This window comes from Geotrypetes seraphini, chromosome 17 (assembly GCF_902459505.1).
Source record: "Geotrypetes seraphini chromosome 17, aGeoSer1.1, whole genome shotgun sequence".
Classification (NCBI taxonomy): domain Eukaryota; kingdom Metazoa; phylum Chordata; class Amphibia; order Gymnophiona; family Dermophiidae; genus Geotrypetes; species Geotrypetes seraphini.
The window spans coordinates 27,819,791-27,845,276 of NC_047100.1; the positions used below are offsets into that span (position 1 = coordinate 27,819,791).

Genomic DNA, 25,486 nt, shown 5'->3' on the forward strand with positions numbered 1-25,486 from the left:
TAATAGAGATCGCGCCGTGTTGTGTGGGGTGTGGGGGGTTGTAACCCCCCACATTTTACTGAAAACTTCACTTTGTCCCCCCAAACCTCCCACAACGCCGGCGCGATCTCTATTAAGTAAACTGAGGGGGGCTCCCCAACAAAACCCCCCGTCGGAGCCCCTAAAAACTGTAATTTTCTTTGGCGCGCGCCTCCGTCTTGCGCTCAGTTGTCGGCGCGCGCCTTTGTCTTTCGCGCGGTTGTCTATGAACCGCCAGACCTCATTGGAAAAGCACTGCGGTACCTTGTTTTTCGCTACTGTGGAAATATTGCAGTCTTCCATTCTGAAACATAATTCCCTTCGAATCTAAATTTGGGAGTCAGCCCAAAGCATTTACCCAGTGTCCAACGGCAGTTGCAACATATAAATTCTATTTTCAAAAGCCTTTACCCAGAAAGAGGACGAGAGAATCCTTTCAAAAAGAGACCTCTTATTTCTTAATTGCCAGAAATGCCCGATACTGTATTCTAGCCGGTGCAAACCACTGCTTTAATTATAGAAGCAGGATTATTTAAGCGAGGGTGACCTCTGGATCGGGCATTTCCTTTCGCTAATGACTGGGTGGGGGGCGAAACAGTTCTCCCAGTCAGTCATTAACTGCCAGATAATGTCTCTCTCTTCCATGGGCGGCTTCTGTCTCGAAGAACGTGTACCACGGGCAAATACAATCCACCCCTTATTTAAAGGCTTACTTTCAAAGATGTGTAAATACAGGACTCCTTGTTTCATCAGCTACTTATGTTTTCATTTCAAATCCCTGATCCAACTACTATAAAGCCCGTTAATTTGGTTTCTCTTTTTGCAACAATGTAAAAAATATATATATATATATTTCTCCGAATAAATAGGTTCCGGTGTGGTTCTACTCAAGTCAATGCATCGGAGGCCGAAGCCATTTATTACCGAGCTTGACCCAAACTGTCAGCATACCTCGTTCATCAGAGCAACAGCTGCCCCACTGATATAGTACTGCCCCCGGGATGAGGACTCTTTAAAGTTGTTGTTACATGCCCCCCCCCCCCCCCGCTTCTCTCTCCCTTCACAATACCATTAGTAAGACACTGGACACAACTCCCCTTTGCCAAGACACCAATAGAACTTCCGCTGCATTCCAGTCCAGAGCCACTCCTCAGGGAAACATTTTTCAATTCGATTCGGCCTATCAAATTGATTTTTCGATTCGATTCCCTTTTCCTTACCAACAGAGCGTTTTTGTTTTTTCAAATGTCTTCACTCCCCCCTGCCTCCCCCTTTGCCCTCTCCAACCCCAGGTGCCTGCACCATCTGTCCTCTGATTAGGACTACCAGATTTTTTTGTCTGGAAAAAGGGTGCCCCATCAATTGAGCGCAGGACAAAAGTACTCTGACAAAGACGCAAGACGTATGCGCACCGCCGGTCCCGCCACTTTAAACCTGTTATGATAATCTATATAATAAAACCGTAAGCGGCGCATGCGCAGTCTTATCAGCGTGCTTCCGTGATCCGTATGTCCGTGGCTGCCAAGACTGCAGCATGCCCCGCTCTTTCTACGGCCCCACGCGGCACTTCACTACATTTTCGCCAGAGCGGTTTGCCAAGATAGGGGAAGCTGAACAGCTCACTCCCGCCTCTGCTCGACTTCCTGTTCTCAACCCCCCCCCCCCCCAAACAACCGCATAGGAAAAACTCACTCCCTGCTCTCCTGCCACGGCGTTTGCTTCCTCTACTCGGCACGGCGCTTTACCCGGCAGACATTGAATAAAAGGTTGCCTCCCCCTGCCGCTCTGAATACCTGACCGCCTAACTTTAAACCCGCGGCTGCAGCTGCTTTGAAGACCTGGCCTGGCCGCCTAACTTTAAAACCACGAGCTAAACAGGTATGTAGTTCTTCCTTTCACCTGAACTCGCCTGCTCCCAGTGGGCCAAGAGAGAGGGGGGAGTGGCTGCCGTGGTGATCTGGCCGACTCCCTGGTGACAGGAGCCGCGGCGGCACCTTTAAAGTGAAAAAATAACTGTGGCAAGGGAGCCGGCCAACTGGCAGTTCAAGTTGGAGCTTCAGTCTGGCCTGCTCCCTGCCGTATTGTATTTTTTAGTTGAAAGAAGCGGCGGTGGCTCCTCTCACGATCCCCGCCTGGGTCAGACTTCCGACGCAGGTGGGGATCATGAGAGGAGCCACCGCCGCGTCTTTCAAATAAAAAAATACAATATGGCAAGGCGGGCAGGGAGCAGGCCAGACCAAAGCTCCAACTTGAACTGCCAGTTGGCCGGCTCCCTTGCCACAGTTTTTTTTTCACTTTAAAGGTGCCGCCGCGGCTCCTGTCACCAGGGAGTCGGCCAGATCACCACGGCAGCCACTCCCCCCTCTCTCTTGGCCCACTGGGAGCAGGCGAGTGAAGCCCGGTACTTCCGGGTAGCTAAGGGGCGGAGCGCGGCGCGTGCTCAGGGTCCGGGTGGAGAAGCCGGTGCTACAGCCGCTTGCACACATTAGCACTGGCTAACGCAACCCGGGTAAGGGAGGTCAAGTTTGGGAGGATCGCTCAGACTTGGGACTGGCGTTCACCTTCGCCCAGAGGTTTGTCGGCGGTGGGAGGGTCAGGAGCAGGCCAGATCGAGCAGAGCAACGGCACTAAAAGAAGGGGGAGGGGCCAAACGGAGCAGGCCAGATCGTGGTAAGAGAAGGGAAAGGGGGGTGGGGGAAAATGCTGCTACTGCTATACAGGGACTTGGAGGGGAAGGGAAATACCGCTGCTGCTTCTGCACAAGAAAGGGGGGGATAGGAGGGAAATGCTGTTGCTGCTGCATAGGTAAGTGGGATGGAAATGCTGCTGCACAGGAAAATGGGGGAAAATGACAGACAGACAGCGGGAGGGAGGGAGACAGAAAGAAAGAAAGACACAGGGGCAGGGAGAGGAACAGAAAGACAGACAGAGAAAGGGGGCCATGGAGAGAGAAAGAGAGTCAGCGGAAGGGAGACAGACAGACATGTATTCTAGCACCCGTTAATGTAACGGGCTTAATGACTAGTAATAATAATAACAGCTTATATACCGCAATACCGTGAAGTTCTATGCGGTTTACAAAGATTAAGCAAAGGTACAAATTGATTGACTTTAAGAGGGGAGGAAGAAAGAGGGTTAATAGGACAGGAAATCCATTTTTGAGGAGAGAGTGATCAATAGAACAAGTTAATCGCTATAGAGGGGAGAGAGAAGAGAGGATCAGTTGTCTAGATACTTTAGGAACAGGTGTGTTTTCAGACGTTTCCTAAATTCCTCATAAGTAGTGGGCGAAAGCAATTGTTCTAGGTCTTTACCCCATGATGTTATGTTAACGCTGTGACAGGGTGGTGGTGGTGGTGGGGGGGGAATCCCCCCACTATACGTATGAGTCCTCACACTCCCACTGGGGGGGGTGTCAGGGAATCCCCCAATACACTGAAAAACTCCAGAATTCCAAAAACTTTATGGAAAATGGATGTTTTAAGTGTACTTGGGGGGGGTTCACACCTCCAAACCACTCCCCAATGAGAGCACGAGGACTTCTACATGTACTGGGGGGGGGCTTCCCCTCATACCCTCCCTCACAGCGGTAACGTTGCCGGTTTAAAGTGGCGGGACCGGCGGCGTGCATACACCCCGCGCGCAATTGTCGGCATGCCAATGTCCGGCGTGCTTTAGTTCTGGAACCGGAAAAAGAGAGCAGGTGGCCCCCGTCCCATTCTGCCACCACAACCCCGGCCCTACACAGACCTCGTCTCTTCGGGGTCGCGTCTGGAGGGCATCTGCGCATGCGCTGGTGTGACCCAACGAGGTCACACGCATGCGCGCACATGCGCCGATGCCCTCCAGACGCGGCCCTGATCTCAAAGCTTTTCAAAACCTAGACAAAAGAGGACATGTCCAGTTAAATCCTGGCATCTAGCAACCCTGTCTTTGATAAGTTTAAGTGCTTACAACAGTGGCATAGCCACGGGTGGGTGGGCCTGGGACCACCCGCTTTGGAGTTGGGGCTCACCCACCACTTTTAGTCCAGGCTCTACCAGCTGAAGAGAGCCTCTTCCGGCAGCTGGAACAATCCTGTACTCTGCAGCCTCCGGTGGAGCACTCGCAGTGCAGGTCACCCCTTCCATGCATGCTCGGCCTTTATGGAATGGAGTCAGAGTTGTAAAAAAATGTACCGACTCCAGTCTTCAAATAAAAACTTAGGACGGCGTAATGCGTATTTTCCTTTGAGAGCCTTTTTTTGTTCAGGTTCCTTGTTCAACCTTCAATAATTTTGGACATAAAGAAATATCATGTTTCTGTAATTAATCAAATTTCTCTTAGATTCACTACACGTAGCAGGAGCATTTATTCATTTATTTTTAAAATTTATATACCATCATCGGTTCACCCTATTTAAAGCCTTATCTTTTACGCTCTGAAGGGGGGGGGGTTGGGGCCCCACTACTACACTAAAAACTCCCAAACAGGGATAACTGGGAGTTTTCAGTGTATTGGGGGGGTTCCCCCCCACAAACCCCCCTCAACGGGAGTGCCAGCAATTCTAACTGTAGTCGGGGGGGGGGGGGGTTCCCACCGGGTTCCCACCCATACCGCCCTCAGAGCGTAAAAGATAAGGCTTTAAATAGGGTGAACCGGCGACGCGCATATGTCTGGCACATTTTTGTCGGCGTGTGCTTGTCCACCGTGCTTTTAACGGTGTACCTACCTATGTAGAGGGCTTTACAATTGTCTAGAACTAGAATTTGTATCCTTACACACAGAGATGCTCAAAATATCGACAAGACTCTTGCTTTTGAACATAACATACATGTCATCTATTGTAGTGTTTACTTATAAAGGGAATGTTTTGTTGTTTTTTTTGTAGTTCAAAAATTTTTTTTTTATTTTGAAAGTTACAGTAAAATTCTGCAATCTCTTGTGGAACACCCGGAATCTCTTCGGGGCGCACGTTTTGAGAGACTCTGGAGCAGCGCTTAGCACTGAATTTTTGGGCTTCTTCATTTCTGAGCTCCGTTTATAGAGCGTCCCTCCTCCATGTGCAAAAAGAAGTTTAAAAAATGACCTCTGTAATGTTTATTTAAAACAACATTTGAAAGTCGAGGCTGCAAGCTTCCCAGTACGATTGAAATGCAACCATCAACAAGAAAGAGGCATTTGAGGCCTTTTGTGGCTCACTGCCCGAGCAAGACAACCTGCCTTCTTGTGCCTTCGTGGAATGTTGTCTAATTCTTCTAATTGTATGCATCAGTTAATGTGGTTTACATGCCACAATGTGACGGCGTGACAGGCAGAGGGATGGCTGCATTCGCATGAAATCAAAACAATGCCAGTAGCACCGGTTCTCTCTTTCGTTATTATCCATCCAGGGGGAAAAGAAAATCCCACCTGAACTCAGATCATTATTTAGGAAACTCTATGGACACGACGGTTGCTTCTGTTGTCAAAGTAATTCACAAAGGTGGCAAATTTTCTAAGCTGCCTGCGCGCGTAGGCCAGTGCTCGGGAAGTGTTTACACAATTACTGGAGCTTTTTGTCCCACGGCGACAAGAGGGCATCCGCTAAAACTCAGGAGGGGGAAGATTTCATGGGGACACCAGGAAGTATTTCTTCACCGAAAGGGTAATTGATCGATGGAATGGTCTTCCACGTCAGGTAGTCGAGGCCGTCAAGGGACGATGGGACAGACAGATGGGGTCGCTCCAGAAGAATGCTTAAAAGATGGATTCCCGAAGGAAGGAGGGAGGGTTCTTGAGTGGGCAGACTTGTTGGACCGTCAGCCCTTTTCTGCCGTCATACTCTATGTTTCTATGTGCAGGCACGCATAAAAACTGGGTTCTGGGAAACACAGCGCCTACTGTCAAGCATAGCAACTAGGGTTACCAGACGGCCGGATTCTCCTGGACATGTTCAGGGGATCAGGATGGCTTTTCAAAACCCGGCCCTTTGGGTTTTGAAAAGCTTCTCGTCAAAATTGCATCGGGAAGGTACAGATGCCGTCTGGGGGCAGGGCTGGGGGGGGCAGTATGGGACATGACACATGCGGAATGGGGTGAAATGGGGCGGCCTGGGGGGCGTGGCCATAGGACCGGATTTTCCTTTCGGAAAATCTGGTCACCCTAATAGCATCCAACTTTCCAAAATTATTGGGGGTGCTAAAGCCAATGGAAACTACCTCTCCTTGGACACAATGAAGGAATTTGTTCAATATTGAGGGTGCTCAAGCACCCACAGCACCTATAAAACTGGCTCCCATGTTAGGGTTACCAGATTTGTTCGAGAAAAAGAGGACATGTGACCCTGCCCCCCCCCCCCCACCCATTCCAGCCCCAGCCCCAGCCCCACACAAACCTTGTCTCATCTCCTCCGAGTCCGGACCGCTCCTGGAGGGCCTCCGAGCAGATGCAATGTGATGATGTCGCATGCATGCGACGACATTGTACTGCAACCGCGCATGCTCGGAGGCCCTCCAGATGCGGCCCCCCCCCCAAGCTTGGGACCTTCCAAAACCCAGACAAACTGCTAGGTTTTGGGAAAATCCGTCCGCAGATGCACCTCCCGATGCCGTCCCAAGCTGGAAGCTTTTCAAAACCCGGACAAAGTGCCAGATTATGAAAAGCCATCCAGAGGCCCGGACGTGTCTGGGTAAATCCAGACATCTGTTAACCCTATATAAGAGGTCATTTAGGCACTTATATACATATATAACTAGGATAGGTACACAGTCAGTAGGTGCGCAGGACAATTCCGCTCCCTCAAATGCGTGCACCGACAAGTGCGCGCATGAAAGGAGCGGGATTTTCGGGGCGCAATTGTAAGTGTAGCACGTGTGTGTGTGTGTGTGGGGGGGGGTTGCGACAATCTTAAAAGACCGCACGGGCATCCCTCGAACGAGAGCGCGATTCACACTTCCCCTCAGAGTGGAAGAGCCGGGCTTAGGGAGGAGAGCGCATGTTTTAAGTGTACGGGGGTGGGTGGGTGTTTCCCCCCTCCACACCCCCTCCTCAGAGCACAAACGGGAAGGCCTGATAGCGGTCAGAGCGGCGGTGCGCATTTGTCCTGCGCGCAAATGTCGGGGCATGATTGTCGGCGCGCCAATGTCCAGCGTGCTTTTGACCGGTCACCCTTGGATACCATCATTTTTTCACATTCTTGCCTCCTAAAACCATGTGGCTCCTCATAGAATTACCCCCATCCGAGTATTAATTCTGCCATTACAAGCTTCGCTGTGAAACAGGACAGATCCCCTGCCTTATCTAATTACAGGTCTTTGGAACGACCTCACCACCCCGCTGCGGAACCTGAGCTCCCTTCAGTTATTCCGCAAACAACTGAAAACCTGGCTTTTCAGCAAATTGTAGCTCTATCCTTCCCCCCTTTCTCTCCCCCCTTCTACACATAAGTTCATGTAATCCTTTTCTTCTTCTCTACCCACTATTTTAAGTTCTTGTAAACCGTGTCGAGCTCCATTCTCATGGAGATGATGCGGTATATAAACTTAAGGTTTAGATTAGATTATTCTTGGGTAACTGTTGTGCATTTCCTGTGATAAATGACGCAGTATGGTGTTTTGTTTTTTTTTTGGGGGGGGTGTTCAGAGCAAACTCATGTTCTTATCCTTACAAAATGTTTACTTGCAAGATCAGCAGGTTCTAGACTCACACGGCCTGGTTTGATTCTGGATTTTTTTTTTTTTCACATTCTTGGAAGTATCAGATAGGTCGGGACTGATATTTAAAAGCCCTTATCCAGTTAGGAAAAACTGGTAACCAAATAAACGCCAGCGAGAGGAAAATTCTATTTTTTTTATAGCCTTACCAAGTCAAACCAGTATCTCGTCTTCATGATGGTCAATCCAGGTCACAAGTGCCTCGACGGGTAGCAAGATTCCGGAATCTTTAAGAGTAGCGACATTCCATGCTACCAATCCAGGGAAAGCAGTGGCTTCCCCATTCTGTCTCAATAGCAGACTATGGACTTTTCCTCCAGGAATTTGTCAAAACCTTTTTTTTAAACCCATGTACATTAATATCTCATACAGTCGTGACACGTTCCAGAGCTTAACTATTCTCTGAGGAAAAAAAATTTTCCTCCTATTGGTTTTAAAAGTATTTCCGTGTATCGTCGAGTGTCCCCCTAGTCTTTGTCATTTTTGATAGAGTAAAATTTGATCCACTTGTACCCGTTCTACACCGCTAGACTTCGATCATATCTCCCCCTCAGCCGTCTCTTTTCCAAACTGAAGAGCCCCGAGCTCTTTAGTCCTGCCTCGTACGAGAGGAGTTCCATCCCCTTTACCATCTTGGTTGGCATCAACCAAACGGTGTTGCCGAATATGTTTAGCTGACCCCCTGGGCGCAATCCCGATAGTGCTGGAGCAGTTCATAAGTGGAGCTTTTTGGGCACAGCCGGCTGTTATTGGCAGCAATAGTCAGAACTTTAACTCGATAAGTAAGGGGTCGATATTCACAGCAATTTAACCGGCCAGAAATGGCTCCTGGCCAGTTAAAACTGCTTGTTCCGGGCTAACCACTAATTTTCAGCACCAGTTAATCGCTTAATGCTGCTGAAAATAACTGGTTACCACCAAACTGAAACCCAGATACTTTGGGGGCGTTCCAGGGCTGAAGTCGGCACTTAGCCAGTTATGTGCTCTCGTAAGAACATAAGAGTTGCCATATTGGGAAGGTCCATCAAGCCCAGTATCCTGTTTCCAACAGAGGCCAACCCGGGTCCCAAGCACCTAGCTAGATCCCAGATTTGATGTTGCTTATCCTAGGAATAAGCCGTGGACTTCTCTTTTAGGAAATTATCCAAACCTTTTTTTTAAACCCTGCTAAGATAACTGATTTCACCACATTCTCCAAACTGAAACGCAGATACTTTGGGGGCATTCCAGGGCTGGAGTCGGCACTTAGCCGGTTAAGTGCTCCCATTTAAATTGAGTTGGACAGGTTAACCACATAAATAGGATCTTATAAAAGTCAGCCCTATCTTTATGTAGTAACCTCAGATTATAAGTACAATTTGATAACAATCCGATAACTTTATGTAGCATAAACAATTCTTTATAGCATGTATAATTATTTGTAACATATTTAACTCTATACAAACCCCCACCACCACCATACTTACATTTCCGCCTCAACAATTCCCCTCCCTTCATGCGCGTACTTGTCGGTACGCACATTTGATGGAGCAGAATTGTCAATGCGCCAATGTCCTTAGCGCTATGTGACGGTGTACCTAGAAGGAGCCTTGGCTCCGACAACTACAGTAGCTGCACGGAGAGTTGTATTTTAGACTTATGTCCCTCGGGGGAGCTTACGGAGCTGAACGCTCTTTGTGAGAGCAAAGAGCTGCTTCTAAGTCGACTGAGCTCCTTGCCACAGACCAGCGTACACCCATTTCCACACTGAAGTACAATATAGACCAGTGGTCTTCAAACTCGCGGCCCGGGGGCCACATGCGGCCCGCCAGGTACTATTTTGAGGCCCTTGGAATGTTTATCATAATCACAAAAGTAAAATAAAACAGTTTCTTGATTATATGTCTCTTTAGCAATAAATGACAATATTATTAAGACTTAGCCAAAAAGAAAGATTTTTAAACTATAAAGAGTTTTACCTCATGCAAAATTGTCATTTCTTTAATAAGACATTAACTATTTTTTCTGAAGCCCTCCAAGTACCTACAAATCCAAAATGCGGCCCTGCAAAGGGTTTGAGTTTGAGACCACTGATATAGACTATGGCCCCATACAACCTGGCCGTAGGGGCCAACTTTTCAAAATTATTGGGAGTGCTAAGACCAATGGAAAATACCTCTCCCCCTGGATATAGTCAAGGAGTTTTTTTTAAAAACTAAGGGTGATCAAACGCCCATAAAGCTGGCTCCTATGAACCTGGCAGCAAAGGCGAGACTCAAAAGGAAGGAATGGGGGGGGGGAAAAAAATAGCTCTCAAACAAAACCCACAGCTGCTGGGAACGGCAATGCTGTGGTACAGCCGTCAGACACCCAACACCTCACACTGACGTAAGAAAATGTTCTACACCAGTAACTTCCTACCGAAAAGAAAATACACAGCACTCATCCCCACATCTCCTTCTGCCACAGGGCTGACAGATTCCTCTTTCGGTCCGCAATTAGCTCCAAGAGATTTCCAACTGTCTAGCTCCCCTTCCTCAGGGAGCCAGGACTGTTTTCTGAAGCCAGCCATCGGAGCCTACATCCTAGGCAAGCCCAGGATCTGTGCAGCTGATCTTGGATTACAAACGCCAGCATTAAGAACAGCAGCGGTCTGAAATTTGGGATTTCAGAGTATCAACGGAGCATGGAAAGAGGGGAACAAAAGGATCATTTTCTGCTGGCCGAGGCAGGATATTCATAAACCTCCCCCCCCCCTGGCCCTGAAAGGTTTTTCAGTTTTACGTTCCGCAAACAGTCTGCGCTTGACATGCATCTAATTACTTGAGTGATTTACCTTGGAAACAGTGAGCACCTGAAATTGTTCATTTCGACAGAATGGAAGAAAAGCCTCAGTGAACCAGGTTCTAAAACACTTAACAGTACAAATATTTTCACAGCAACTTCAACACAAAGTGGCTTTTCAACTGTGAGGGTCCGACTTTCTTCTAATTAATAAGCCAAACGTGTTGTGGTGCCTAGGCTCATTCTCACCACTGAAGTCGGCAGTCATTCACGGATCTCCCGCCTTCAGCCAGCATTAGGCATCCTGGGGCCTAGGCAGAAGCAAGGAACAGACTCGGAGCACCGATGAACTGACTTACTGTGAAGAGGGGCCCAGCCATAGGAGCCAGTTGGTGGGTGCTTGAGTCCGGATTTCCCCAGATATGGTCCTCCTTTTGGGGACATGTCCAGGGGTCCGGACGACTTTTCAAAACCTGGCACTTTGTCCTCAAAATTGCCGTGGAGCAGGGCGACGCGATGATGTCACCCACATGCCCTCCTGCCCGACCAGAGCAGGCAGCGGGGAGAGGGGGGGTTTGGGGTGAGGCTAGGGCAGGGGCGTGACGGTGCGCAGATGGGTAGAATGGGGCGGGCCTAAGGGGTTCAGATTTTCCGAACGGAAAATCTGGCAAACCTATGCTTGAGCACCCCCAATATTGAACAAATCCCTTGACTGTGTCCAGAGAGAGAGAATTTTATTAGGTTTAAGTTTACCCCCAATAATTTTGAAAAGTTATCTCCCATGTCCTTAGCAGTTACCCCCCCCCAAAAAAAAAAAAGGCTTCCTCTTCCATTCCAGCAGCAGTGAAATCCATAGATACTTGGTTTCTGGCTATTCAGGGGAAGTCAATTTTCTAAAGGATTGTTCTGTGTATAAAAGATGTCTTAAAGTAGGGTTACCATATTTTTAAAAAAAGAAAACCCCAGACACATGACCCCGCCCTTTCTGCCCTACAGCCCCGCCCCCAGAAAGCCTCCTCTGCTACGAGCTCCGGCCACTTCTAGAGGGCCTGGAGCATACGACGTCATCCGCGCATGCTCAGAGACCCTCTAGAGGCGGCCGGTGCTGTATTGGCTTCCAAAACCGCGGACAAACACCGGGCTTTGGATAGGCCTCTAAAAGCAGGACACATCCGGGTTTTCCCGGACGTCTGGTAGCCCTCCTTATAACACCACCGCATGGGTTACACGTGTTACAATTCTGTCGGTGCCAAGAAAGTGTGTTTCTACTTTGGACTCGGTACATCAAACCTTCAATTCCGATTGCTCCATTTTCCTACTATTCAACTGTAATATTAGGCTTACTTTTTTTTTTTGCTCTGGATCCAAATCAGTAGTAAATAAAACATATTTACCAGCATTTTAGATCCAGGACAAAGAGATAAATAAAGTTCAAACTATTTATTGACATTTTTCACAACGGAACAACAAAAACACCTCCTCCCCCGCCAACGCTCACTGGCTTTTTCATGGATTACTGGGTTTTGAAGATAAAAATGTACACCGACGGCCACAAGGAGACCGGCTGTGCAAGTAACATCTGCATCTGTGTCACCCAGCTGTTTGGAATAGTGCGATTCTTTGTGGCTGGATATGGCAAGAGGCTGGGGAAGGGAGTTCTGGAGTGAAAAAGAGAGAAAAAAAAAAAAAAAGAGGATCTTGAATGCAGTTATCCATGGAAGGGAGGGAAAGAGGAAATGCAAAGAGGAGAATGGTAAAACCTACGTTACAGGTAAGTAACTACACTTTCCCGGACGTCTGGATTTACCCAGACATGTCCCCTTTTTAGAGGACATGTCTGGCCGTCCGGACGGCTTTTCAAAACCCGTCGATTCTATATAGGCCGCCCTTGTGCGATTCTCAAAAAGCCGCCCAGACCGGGCGTCCTAACCGAATCCGGCCCAGAGCGCATGTTACACTACAGATACGCTGGTATTTCCTATTCGCAGAAAGTGCGCGCACTCTCTCCTGAAGCGCACACAGATCGCACGACGGTTTGTGCAAGCACGCACTATTGGGAACCTCGCACACGCTCTTTCAAAAGATCAAGCACTATGAACAGCACATTAAACTTGGTTTTTTAAAAAAAATTTTGTCATTTTCCAATTGCCAGTGACGTGGAGGAACACGGGAGAGGCCCTTCTCTCCGATGTCATGTCAAAGAAATGCGCATTCCCGACCGACGCGCAGGAGGTCGCAGAACGAACAGTCAGCCTGACACTGCGCCTTTGTCGCCGCCGCACCGTTAGATCCTCCGCCACGACAGCAAATTATCGCGCTGCGTTCTGGTAAGCTTTGATTTGCGCTCACCGGCGCTCCCATCTGTGGGAACTATCGGTAGACAGCGCCTGACTAGTCAAAGGTTCCCCACAGACATATGACAGGACAAGAGCTTTAATAAATTAGTCTCCCGGGATACCCTGTTCTTTCTGCAACAGCGAACATCCTGGAGCCATTAAGCAAGTTAATGACGTTAATTATTCCACTTTATTTTACATTATGCCAGACATTTTTATAAACTAGTCTTCAGCACTGAATCAAGCCACTGTAAGATTATGCTGCTGGGTCTGACTTGATTCCCAACTCACTCAGAAGCATTTTAAAGCAGCTCCGACTTATACTGGTTTAGCAAAACGTAGTCTCCCACCACCTAATATTAGGAATCGCTAAACTATGATTCACAAGCCTCACCTTTTACTAAGCCACGGCCTGAAGTGCTAAATTCTCCAACACTCATAGAATTCCTATGAACATCGGAGCAGCGTTGACGCATTTAGGGCCTTGACTTAGTAAAAAGGGGGAGGGGGGAAGTCTCTGGGCCTCGTGTAAGGGGTACAGATAGGGTTGCCGGATTTTCCGACGTCAGACAGAAGGCTTCCGGGTCAGGCGCAGGACGCGCGAGGAGCTGCTGCCCGCGGCTTTGCGCGGGCTGCGGCAGTGAGGGAGGAGGGGGCCGTCCAGAAGATAACACCGGGGGCGGCAATGGAGACGTCGCATCACGCCGTGGGTCACCTAAAAAAGCCAGGTGGGCCGGATTTGATTCCTGTGCTCTAACCGGGACCCGTGTCACCGTCGCAAGAATCACACCTTAGCTTGATTGCAAAGATAGGCGGCTCAGCTGACCGTGGCAAGGACATCCCTAATCCGATGAGCCGGCAGGACTCGCCAACGTGCGGCATTTTGCAAGCCTGCATTTCAGGCATCTGTCACGGCTCTAGGGAAATGCCTAGGGCCGCTTAAGTTCACCCAAGGCCACTTCCGGGTGAAACCACACCCATGCCCAGCCTTGGGCGAGCTTAGGTGTGCCCACGCATCTCCCTACACCCGCGACAAACTTCTACAGTGTAGGCGTTCTGCCTTGGGGAGCTTTTTCCTAAAAACGTGTTGCCAGACGGTGGCAGGACACGCATTTGTAGAGTCAGCCCCCTTAGCGTGTAAGTAAGCATTTTTGTCTCAAATCGCTATTTCCAGGATGGCTACTGGTTACATAATAAGCCACCCGGAAAACAAGCAGAAGTAGCGACGCCCAACATCGTCTTGGTTTCAGCCACCAAATGTAACCTGCCTGTCACAGCACTCAATGACTTCGAAAACTTTTCAAATCTAAACGTTATCCCCGCTTTTTGGGCTGAGCCAGAAGCAGCTGTTCAAAGTATATATAAGAAAGAAGAAAAACCAAAGCTCACCCATGGCGTAGCGGACAGAGGAGCCCCTCCCCCACCCACCTCTACACGCTCCTTCCCTGCCCCCCCTCCAGCCGCACACATGCCGCATCCCTTGTCCCGTACCTCTGCAACGTTCCTGGCGCGAGCAGCAACTCCCAAGCAGGCGTCACAACAGCGCTGGCTCTTCCTCTGAAGTCACTTCCTAGGTGCGGATCCAGGAAGTGACATTGGAGGAAGAACCGATGCTGCCGTGACCGCGGGTTGCTGCTCGCGCCAGGAACGTTACACAGGTACGGGGGAAGAGAGGCGGAGCGCACATGCGGAAGTGGGGGTGGGGGCGGATGCCTGCGCCCTCACCAAGACGGTACCTGGGACAGACTGTCCCCCCCTTGCTTCGCCACTGAAGCTCACACAGACATTAGTTAAAAAAAATTTTCCCATTCTCGTTATATCGAGCCAAGAAGAATAAAAAAGACGTCGTGCGATGATTCTAAATCACGCGTGACTAATAATAATGCAGTCTCGTTCTCAATTAAAACACCAATGTTATTAAATCACCATCTTTGAAAGCTTTTCTGGAACCCCCCTCCTGTTCCAGCGAGCTGTCACGTTCAGGGCAGCGTCAAGTGGGAGCTCCCAGGGGGGCCCCTTAGAAAGAACCGTAAAAGCAAATGAACAGAGCCGCTTTCAATGGGGCTTCAAGTGAAAGTGTACTTTTGCGAAGTCCTGGCACAATCCGACAGAGCGCGGCGAGCATTGCCCTGGAGAACAGGCCGCAAGAAGAAACGCTGAGCCCAGCCAGGAGCACCTTCATCCCCATACAAGGCAGCAAAAAATGTTCCCAGGATGTGAAACATCTGTAGAATAAACAGAGAACAGCTGCATTCCTTTCACTTAATAAGGGCTCGCTCACAAAAATCGGCGACACAAGCCAAGGAAAAATATTTCCGCTCACTATAGCTGGCGGTTTGGAAGGCTGGACATATATTACAGAAGTTCCGTAGGATATACATTTGATTTAGTTGCTGGAAAATACACTTAGACTTAGGGAAAGAGCTCATTTGACTGGACTCCGTGGGCTCCATTCACCATCTGAAAACATCGCTGGCATAAAACTATTTGTTGACTTCAGCGAATAAAAGCAATCATGTCCCCCCAGAGCTCAGAGGCCCTGTGTAGCTGCTTAGACAAGTTCCCTCCCTTAATTGCATAATAATCGCCTTCATTACCATACGCAAGAGTCCCTCATCCCTCATCTCAGAGGCAGAGACAGGGGTCCAACCTTTCCAATACCCGCAAGTGAATGGAAGGAGCCAAACGAGAATGTCCCCACCGTTATTACGTTTGGGACGCGGAGGTCACCCACACACGGTTTATGCAAATAGAATCGCGAGCAGGTACAGCCACGGACATTGGAGAAGGAGCAGAAAAGGGAGAAAGGGTCATGGAGTTGATATGCCACCTTTCTGCGGTACACATTATATAGAAGTAGCCCGGACTCTATAAACACCGCCGATCGTGTGTGAATCACGCCTCTGCGCTATTTATTAAGCAGCGTGGCTGTTTTTAAAACAGGCGCCTGAAAAGCAGGCCAGCATATTGTAGGCCTAGTTTTAAGGCGCCTGTCTTAGGTCTACAGAGGCACCTAAGTTAACCACACCCACGCTGGTCTCCTTAAGCGTGCCTAAGTGCCGATGAATAGAAAATGTTATACACTCCTCCCTCAATATTCGCGGAGGTTAGGGGCAGAGCCGGCCCGCAAATATTGAAAATTCGATAATTTTTTTTTTCATTTACAATTTTTTTTTTTTTTAAATTGAAGTTTAACATATAACAAGTGATTACATAAAATACTTTAAAAAAAAAATTTTTTTTTATTCATTTTCATATATCAACAAGTGTAACATAGAAATTTAAAAAGATCACATAAAACATACACTTGAATTCCTTTCATGTATCACTGTAAATACAATATATTATTCTGTATTTATAAACAATAATACCTAAAATATCTGTTTTACCTAATATGTATAATAATTGTTAAAATTTAAACCCTTCTTTTCCCTCCCCTCCCAATACACATAACAATTATAATAAAATATTGACAAATATTTTATGAGATAAATAAGATGAAACCCACCCCCCTCCCTTCTTAATATGAGTTTTATTATGGGAAAATGATTTCATTCATTACAGAATTCTGCTAATGGTCCCCAGATCTTCTGAAACTTGCCAAAATAACCTCTCTGTGTTGCTAATGCACGCTCCATTTTATATATATGGCATACGGAATGAGATTTTACAGAACAAATGTAAAACATAGATGCAGACAATTTCAAATATATAAATTTTATATATTGATAATAAATTTTGGGCCGACTCTGACCCACCCCGCCTCCCTCCTGGACCTTACCTGGTGGTCTAGCGGTCTTTCGGGGATCTTCCTACGCTCCTGCCCTGTGCAGATCACTCATCCAAAATGGCTGCCGTGAGTTCCCGTAGTCTCTCGCGACTACGACGGGAACTCACGGCACCCATTTTGGATGAGTGATCAGCAAGGGGCAGGAGCGTAGGAAGATCGTTCCTGCCCCGAAAGACTGCTAGACCACCAGGTAAGGTCCAGGGAGGTGGGGGTGATTCCGGTTTTAGGAAATTGCAAAAAATCATAATCGCGAGTCCTAAAACCGTGAATCGGGAGGGGGAACTGTATATGCAATGATAACCTCATACTTCACGCATTTTACGTTATAGAGCTTCTGCCACTTCTAACTCTCCTCCTAGTTATTCCCTCTTATGTTCCTAGAGTTTTAGTTCCTTTGACTAGTAAGTCGCCTTGAACCTTCTCAGGTATAGAGTGACTCATAAATACTAGATTAGATTAGACATGATAGAGGTCTATAAAATAATGAGTAGAGTGGAAAGGGTAGATGTGAATTACTTGTTCACGCTTTCCAAAAATGCTAGTACTAGGTGACATACAATGAAGCTACTAAGTAGTAGATTTAAAACAAACCGTAGAAAATATTTCTTTTCGTAACATGTAATTAAACTCTGGAATTCTTTGCTGGAGAATGTGGTGAAATCAGTTTTAAAAAGGTTTAGCAAGGTTTAAAAAAGGTTTGGCTAATTTCCTAAAAGAGAAGCCAATAGGCCAATATCGAGATGGCTTGGGGAAACCCACTGCTTATTCCTAGAATAAGCAGCATAGAATCTGTTTGACTGCTTGGGATCTCGCTAGGTGCTTGGGACCTGGGTTGGCCACTGTTGGAAACAGGGCACTGGGCTTGACGGACCTTCGGTCTGTCCCAGTATGGCAACTCTTATATTCTTTTGTGAGCCATTGTGACATCACTGATGAGGTTGGCTCTTGGGCATTGGTGGAATAAGGCTTTACGACATCACAATCTCAGCTCTGGAATGTTGCTACTCTTTGGGTTTCTGCCAGGTACTTAGGACCTGGGTTGGCCACTGTTTGAAACAGGGCACCGGGCTTGATGGATCTTTGGATTGTCCCAGAATGGCAATTCTTATGTTCGCCAAGTATAGGCGAATCAAGCCATTGTGACATCACTGATGGTGGAATGAGGCATTATGACATCACAATCTCAGCTCTGGAATGTTGCTACTCTTTGGGTTTCTGCCAGGTACTTGGGACCTGGGTTTCCCACTGTTAGAAACAGGTTGCTGGGCTTCATGGATCTTCGATCTGTCCCAGCATGGCAGCTCTTATGTCCTTGTGAAGCAACACAAGGAGGTTTCCAAACAAAGGAGACTTCACCAATTTTCCTTAACACTTTTAACTTTCATTTGTTGTTTTATCCTGTAACTCACCTACAACAGCTGCTTTGTATAGTGAAATAGAAGTGTAATGAATGAACTCTAAACGATGTATTATATTCTTCCAGCAAATGTGCCCATTACAGCGAGTTTTTCTCTCTAAGTATTTGTGGAATAGGAGCGAGACAGTTACTTGGTCTGCTAAGACATTCATTCCGTAAAGGCTCCCCAGGTAAGAACAATGATCTCGACTGTTTCATCGCCTACATTTGCTATTTCCTCTCTCTGTAGAATTGAAAATTAACTTGGCTCTCCAAACGGTATGTGCCTTCTATAACAGTTTCCCAAGCTGTGGGGGTTGCAGTTTGAAGGCCAAACTGGTACCTGGTTTTCAACTGCATTTATTCTGTGGCAGCACCAGAATGCATTTCCTGCTCCCTCTGGACCCGGAAAGATCTACTCTGTCCAGGTCCTCATTAATATGAATAAACTCCATGTGATTATTGGCCTGCTGGCCAAAACAGCACTCGAGACCTTTCCCAAGACCTTCGTTTGCAGCTTGTCTCCGCGTTTGACTCAAAAGCTGCCATGGTTTATCGCTTCACTTGACAGCTCTGTTTAATTAAGGAGTCACGATAAAGGCATGACTTCCTGAAAACTGTCCACTGGCATTTGCTGTGAGAAAAACTGGCCTTCGCTCCGAGGACTCTCTCCGGTTCCTTGATGCTGACAGATTGCAGCGCCGAAACCTAGCAGGGCTACGTCTGTAAATGCCGTTTCCTTGATTAGCTGCCAGCAGACACCGAGGTCCAGACCTCTTAGCCCCAGCCTCAATGTTTCAAAACCCTAAGCCCAGATGTGTCATTTCTGAAAGGCCTTTACATTCCACTAATTCTAGGGGCAGTGGCAGAGAATTCTGCCATATACCGGAGAGACTGGCTGTAGATCCCAATACAAAAACCTGCTCTTGTTTATAGATAAACGGTTGACTCCTCCCCCAACTCTCTGAAAATAACCTGAGAACTGCAGGCCCCAGTGGATGCTAAGGGGTAAATTTTAATAAAAGTATATTTGGACTTTTCAAACCCTGCAAACTAGGGTACCGGACCTCCGGAATTCCCCGGACCTGTCCTCCTTTTGAGGACATATCCGGGGGTCCGGGCGGCTTTTCAAAACCCGGCACGTTGTATATTTAGTATGTGGGTGGGAAGAAGTCAAGGTGAGAATGTAAGAAGTGCATTTTTAAGTGACATTAGCTGATTTGCTGTCAGCCTGTTCTCCACAAGCTCAGCATAATTCTCTGATCTGTGATTACCAAGAAAATTCTGAACAACCGGCCCGAATGCTTCCCATGCTGCTGATTCAGCTGGGTTCAGCTTCTGTTTGAACGCATCATCAAGGATCAGTTCACAGATTTCGGGACCAACAAAAAACACCTTCTTTGATTTCGGCTTCGCTTTTCTCGAAACCAAACGTACTACTTAGGTGCTGATTGTGCAGTAAATTGGCCGCAGACAGCAAAAATTATCATGATGTTTAGTACAACCTTGTCTGTTCATAATAATTATAATATCTTAGACAAAAACAAACAAAATATAAAAATTCACAGGTAAAAAAAAAGCAGCACAATCACTTTTTAGTATAAACTTTCAAATTACCGGTATATGTGATCGATGAGCTGTCCTAAAATACAATATTGTGTTACAGAAACAGTAAAATGCCAACGCTTCACGGTAGCGCTATTGACGAAAATGATATAAACACAAACTGATGCATAACTTAAAAACAGGATGTGATAGACATAAACTGTTTTCAGATTTAGAGTCGACATGTGGCCCTTGTTAAGGTACAGGTGACAGAACTCCAGTAGGAAAATGCTTGTTGACCAGTATAATGAGTGGGAGCTTGGAAAAAGGAAGGACCTTTTAAAATTTTTCTCAAAACATACACTGTTAAAAGGAGAATAAAGTAAGTAAACACCTGTCTTATCATACAAAAATTTGATCTACTGCCAAATTTAGCGCCCAAAGTTGGCATGGGAATCCACTCTAAGTAATGTTTGATAAAAAAAAGTCCCTTAGGCCCAGATTCTCTATAGGGCGCCAATATCAGTGGCTGCCTAAAACGTGGCCGCTGATCGTGTGTCAATCACACGACGGTACCCTATAGAGAATCGCGACCCCACATAAGGTAGCCATGGATTTCCATGCCTACATTTGCAGTGCCTATCCAAGCCATGAATCGTGCCTATGAAGGTGCTTTAGGGTGCCTAACGCCACCTCCAGGATTAGCCACACACCCCGTTTCGTTCGGCGGCCTAAAGCACTTATATAGGTGCAATTCTGGTGAGGAGTATTTCGGCGTTAGTAGGCACTTTAACAGTGCCATTATAAATGGCATTTGTTACTTAACTTAGATGTCGGTAGGGCGCCTACTAGCACCTGAATATAGACGCCATTTCTAGAATTTAGCGTGGAGCTTAATGGCGCCTATGTGCATCGTTTACTAAATCCGGCCTGATTTGACTAGAGGTTTAATGCAACAGTTCATTTTCCTGCCTGTCTCCAACAGCCTTTGTCTAAAGCACTAAAGCCATCTCCGAGTCATAAGTAATTGGTTAGGTTTCAGAAGATTAACATTAATAAACCTGCTTATTGCCCTCTCTCTTTCCCCCCCCCCCCCGTTTACCCCACCGCCCTCCACTCTAGTCGCTGGACCATCTTCCTGTGCTCCTTCTGCGAGTCCAGCCTACAAAGTGCCGAAGGAGCTGCGTACTTCGCAATCCCCATTTCCTCAATGCTACGCCCTGTCCGAGATGAGGAATGGCTCAACTGCAAGCCTCTCGGGGGGAACTTGAAGGGAAGGACTGGACTGGGCTAGATTGCAGCTAACTTTTCTACATTTGTACTGTCCTAGACATTTCTCCAAATTATTTTTGCAGCCCTAACGTATGGATTTTTAGATTAACCAGAGCGCGCCGTGGCGGTTAGACCAGATATTCACCAGCATGGTCCAGTTACGTGTCACTGAATTTCCTCTCCTGAACCAACCACCGCGATTTTACTGTTTTATGTTGCTTGAACATTTTGCCGACCCAAACACACTACGCTCCGGGGGAGGAAATCAGATAGGCAGTGGCAAACTTGTTTCTGACCTCGCCAGCAAACCTCATGGAAACTTAAGCTTGACTGCGGCAGCCAAGCAGAAAACAGTTATTATATTCCATGATCACCCAAAGGACAGAGGCAAAGGGAAAAAGAATCCCCGAACCGAGATACACGTTGCGGTGAACGGCTTATAGTTGCTTTAACAAAAAATTGCATTCTTAGGAAATTACGGCCGAGACGTGAAAGCAACTTAACCCCAAAAAGAAACGAAACCGCTTGCTCTACGCACAGGAAGAAATTCTGAACAGCTGTTTACTTCTTATTTGCAAAACATAAGGCCGATGGAATTCCATCACTTAGACTTGGCAACAGAAAAACTTCAGCTATCTCTACAACAGACTTAAGAAACATCTCTTACTCAAAACATCTGGATATAATATTAACATTGGAATCACTCAGAAGAGCAACCCTCTGCTTCATGGGACTCTGACCTTCTGCAAAGCTTGCCTTAGTTACCTCATCACTACTTAGAAGGAAAAAAAAAATGCCTTCGACTCACCTAAAAGTGCTTCTATCAAAGACCCAGGTTTTCCAAAGGTGGTTCAGCGGCATTCCCTGGGTAGGTTGGGAATGGAGATGATGCAAGGGGGGCAGTCACTACCCCTTGAAGGGGGAAATCACGACTATTAGATAGATTGTGAGCCTGCCGGGACAGACAGGGAAAAATGATCGAGTACCTGAATAAATCCAAGTAAACCGTTCTGAGCTCCCCTGGGAAAACAGCATAGAAAAATGAATAAATCCACCTCCTCAATTTAATTGGGGCCTAATTAAGAGCTTGATTTTTCCTTTGATGTAATGTGAGAGAATTTAATATTATAGTTTCTTATTGATAGCTCTATTTTTCTTTAAACGAGGTTTACTTGTGTGAATATTTGCATAATTATAAAGAAAATATTTAAAAAAAAGAAAATCAAATCAATAAATAAATATTGTTCACAAGTAGTACCCAGATGCTGGATTCAGGGCAGGATTCAAGTGGGAATTCTGGTGCATGCCCCCCCCCCCTCGAGTCCAAAGTCTGTTATTGAGAAAGACATAGAGGAAGCCACTGCTTGCCCTGGATCGGTAGCCTGGAATCTTGCTGCTCTTTGGGGTTCCGGAATCTTGATACTCTTTGGGGTTCTAGAATATTTTGTTACTCTCTGGGGTTCCGGAATCTTGCTATTCTTTGAGATTCTGCCTGAAATCTTGATACTCTTTGGTGTTCTAGAATCTTTTGTTACTCTTTGGAATTCTGGAATGTTGCTACTCTTTGGGGTTCCGGAATCTTGCTATTCTTTGAGATTCTGCCTGAAATTTGGATACTCTTTGGGGTTCCGGAATCTTTTGTTACTCTTTGGGATTCTGGAATGTTGCTACTCTTTGGGGTTCCGGAATCTTGCTATTCTTTGAGATTCTGCCTGAAATCTGGATACTCTTTGGGGTTCCGGAATCTTTTGTTACTCTTTGGGATTCTGGAATGTCACTACTCTTTGGGGTTCCGGAATCTTGCTATTCTTTGAGATTCTACCTGGAATCTTGATACTCTTTGGGGTTCTAAAATCTTTTGTTACTCTTTGGGATTCTGGAATCTTGCTGCTCTTTGGGGTTCCGGAATCTTGCTATTCTTTGAGATTCTGCCTGGAATCTTGATACTCTTTGGGGTTCTAAAATCTTTTGTTACTCTTTGGGATTCTGGAATCTTGCTGCTCTTTGGGGTTCCGGAATCTTGCTATTCTTTGAGATTCTGCCTGGAATCTTGATACTCTTTGGGGTTCTAGAATCTTTTGTTACTCTTTGGGATTCTGGAATGTCGCTACTCCTTGGGTTTTGGCCAGGTTTGAGTGACCTGGCCACCGTGACAACGGGCTACTGGACTTGATGGACTATTGGTCTGACCCAGTAAGGTTATTATTATGGTCTTAACTTTTTTTTTTTTTTTTTTTGGAGAGGGGGGAGTGTTAGTAAATAAAATTAACGGGGAAAATTCTGGAAGATTGTGACTAGAGGCTGAAAGCACCAGATCCAATCCCTGATAAAGCTGGACCTATGCGGAAACCAGAGGGAACTGTCACTTAATAAAAGGATCTTTTTAACAGTGGGATCTAATCAGGACTTCAGGCCAAAACCAGCTGAATAAAATGCACTAAACATGAACAGACTTCTTTCACAATGTGAATAAAAACATTTGCTATAACATCCTTCTGCACGAGTTTAAAAAGAAAGACACAGATTCATTCAAGCCCAATATGAGACATTAATCAAATCCAATTACAAACAACTCATTTGATCAATACTTTTTCTCTTTTTTACCATATTGCAACTCAAGTTCTACCCTATAATGAACCAATTTAGCATCCACAGTAGCTTAGTAAGGGTGATCGGCGCCCGGGGCGGTAGTTCCCCTTCCTTTTACCCATATCTTTTAAAATTTCTCCAGCATGAGCAGCACGCCCACGTCGGTATCGGCTCGCCCTCTGACGTCACTTCCTAGGCGTGGGTCCCGGAAGTGACGTCAGAGACGGCACCGATGCCGACGCGGGCAGCAACCTCACACTGTGGAAGTAAAAAAGTGCGAGGAAAGCCACGGGGCACGTACGCGAAGCGAGGAGCGGGGTGGGGACGGGTGCCATTCCCTTAGGACACATGGGGCGGACCGCCCCACTTTACTAAACCACTGTTTCCATAATAAAGTAGAGAAAAAAAAACAACAACTCTGTGGAGTGACGATGTTCCTAAATGGACTTTATTTGAAAGTGTCAAAGTTCCAAAGGTACACTGAAATCATCTACATAAGAGCCTTAAAGGACCTAGTCCGCTAGGGATACAGGACCCAACATGGTCCGCGTTTCGACAAAAAGTCTTCTTCAGGGGTCCTTGGGTGTCTCACTTCCGGCTCACCACACAATTGTTTCCCACGTACTCACCTTTATAGGGACCCCTGAAAAAGACTTTTTGTCGAAACGTGGACCGTGCTGGGTCCTGTATCCCTAGCGGACTAGGTCCTTTAAGGCTCTTATGTGGATGATTTCAGTGTACCTTTGGAACTTTGACACTGTCAAATAAAGTCCATTTAGGAACATCGTCACTCCACAGAGTTTTTTTTTGGGGTTTCTCTGGATTTTCTTCTTTGTGGATATTTTAGGGTCAATTCCTTTTGTTTTTTCCATAATAAAGTATCCTGTTTATAATAACTATTTCAGTAAAGCTTGCATACAAGTGCTTTCATAGGACAATTCAGCTGTATTATTATTTTTTTCAAGATTTCCTAATAAAATCCACCAAACTCATCAGATCAATTGTCCTTTACAGATCCTAAACACAGCATCAAACTAAATAAGTGAATTCATCAATAATCCCTAGAGCAGCGCTGCCTTCTACTCAATCACACTGAAGACGTAGAGACGCGGCCGCGGTTTTTGTCAGTCTGTAATAAGACACCGTATTGGAAAAGCCTTTTCACTAGCCATGTACCTCTGCGCAAAGCAATAACGTCCCAAACGCAGTAAGAAAGGCGTAACCGCAATTAGGGCCCGTTTCGTTAAGAGACAAGTGTGCAGGAGAAAAGTCCCGACTTACGCAATCGAGCCTGTGGACTGCGCTTCCCCCTGCTGCTTTCACTAAATAACTTTCAGCAGGACGTTTGAAAAGGAAACCATAACCCAAGCATAACAAATTCAGGCTGCAAATACCAAGACAGTGAGAGCGAGGCTCCCCCTTTACTCACTATATTTAGAGGAAAAGGTATTCCAAAGGCCAGCGAGGCCAGCACCGCAGTCAGTCAAGAGTACTTTGAAGGACGTGTCTTCCAGAACACACATGCCATGTTATGTCTGTCTCCTTTCCCACCCTCTCTCCTTCCCCCCTCACCCCCACCCCTTCCTTCCTGCCAAGTACTGTGTACCTTGGAGAAAGCCGGGGATGGAATTTAGCCTATTTAAAGAGGCAGCCCAGCGCGTTCACATACCTCGATAATCCGGTCATGAATGTGCAGTCCCCCTTCCTTGGCAGCAGGTCCGCTGTCCACTAATTTGGAAACAAATATTCCTTCGCTAGAGGGTCCATCTTGATTGTCCTGTAGGGATAGCAAAATATCCAAGAGGCCGATTAGACTGGATCTCGCAGGATGTACTATATATAAATTAATCTGTCACGTGCAGGAGTTCTGTTTCCCCAGGTGTCGTCTCTGGCTCATAAAATAAATATCACAGAACACAACGCAGCCCGAGTTTGCCTTGGGCTCTGGACATGTCAGGAAAGCAGAAGCCATGCGACATACACAAACACACTGAAACTTATCTTGCGGGGCTGTCCAAAACCTTCTTTCCCCCCCACTCACTGACCCTTCAATTTTGCAAGCGAGTTGGAAATTAACAAGTCTAATCTGGGAGAGAAAACACTG

At 46.6% G+C, this 25,486-nt stretch overlaps 1 protein-coding gene across 2 annotated transcripts in view; it reads right to left on the reverse strand.

Annotated features, from left to right (window-relative positions):
* PDZRN3 (PDZ domain containing ring finger 3) overlaps positions 1 to 25,486 on the reverse strand; it is a 216,293-nt gene that overhangs the window by 151,985 nt on the left and 38,822 nt on the right. The window contains exon 3 of one of the 2 annotated variants that reach the window (XM_033925873.1): positions 25,052 to 25,159. In XM_033925873.1, the coding sequence (XP_033781764.1) occupies positions 25,052 to 25,159 (108 nt within the window). Of the gene's footprint in view, positions 1 to 24,811; positions 24,887 to 25,051; positions 25,160 to 25,486 lie in introns of those variants that run through there. The other variant, XM_033925875.1, reaches the window with a different exon arrangement.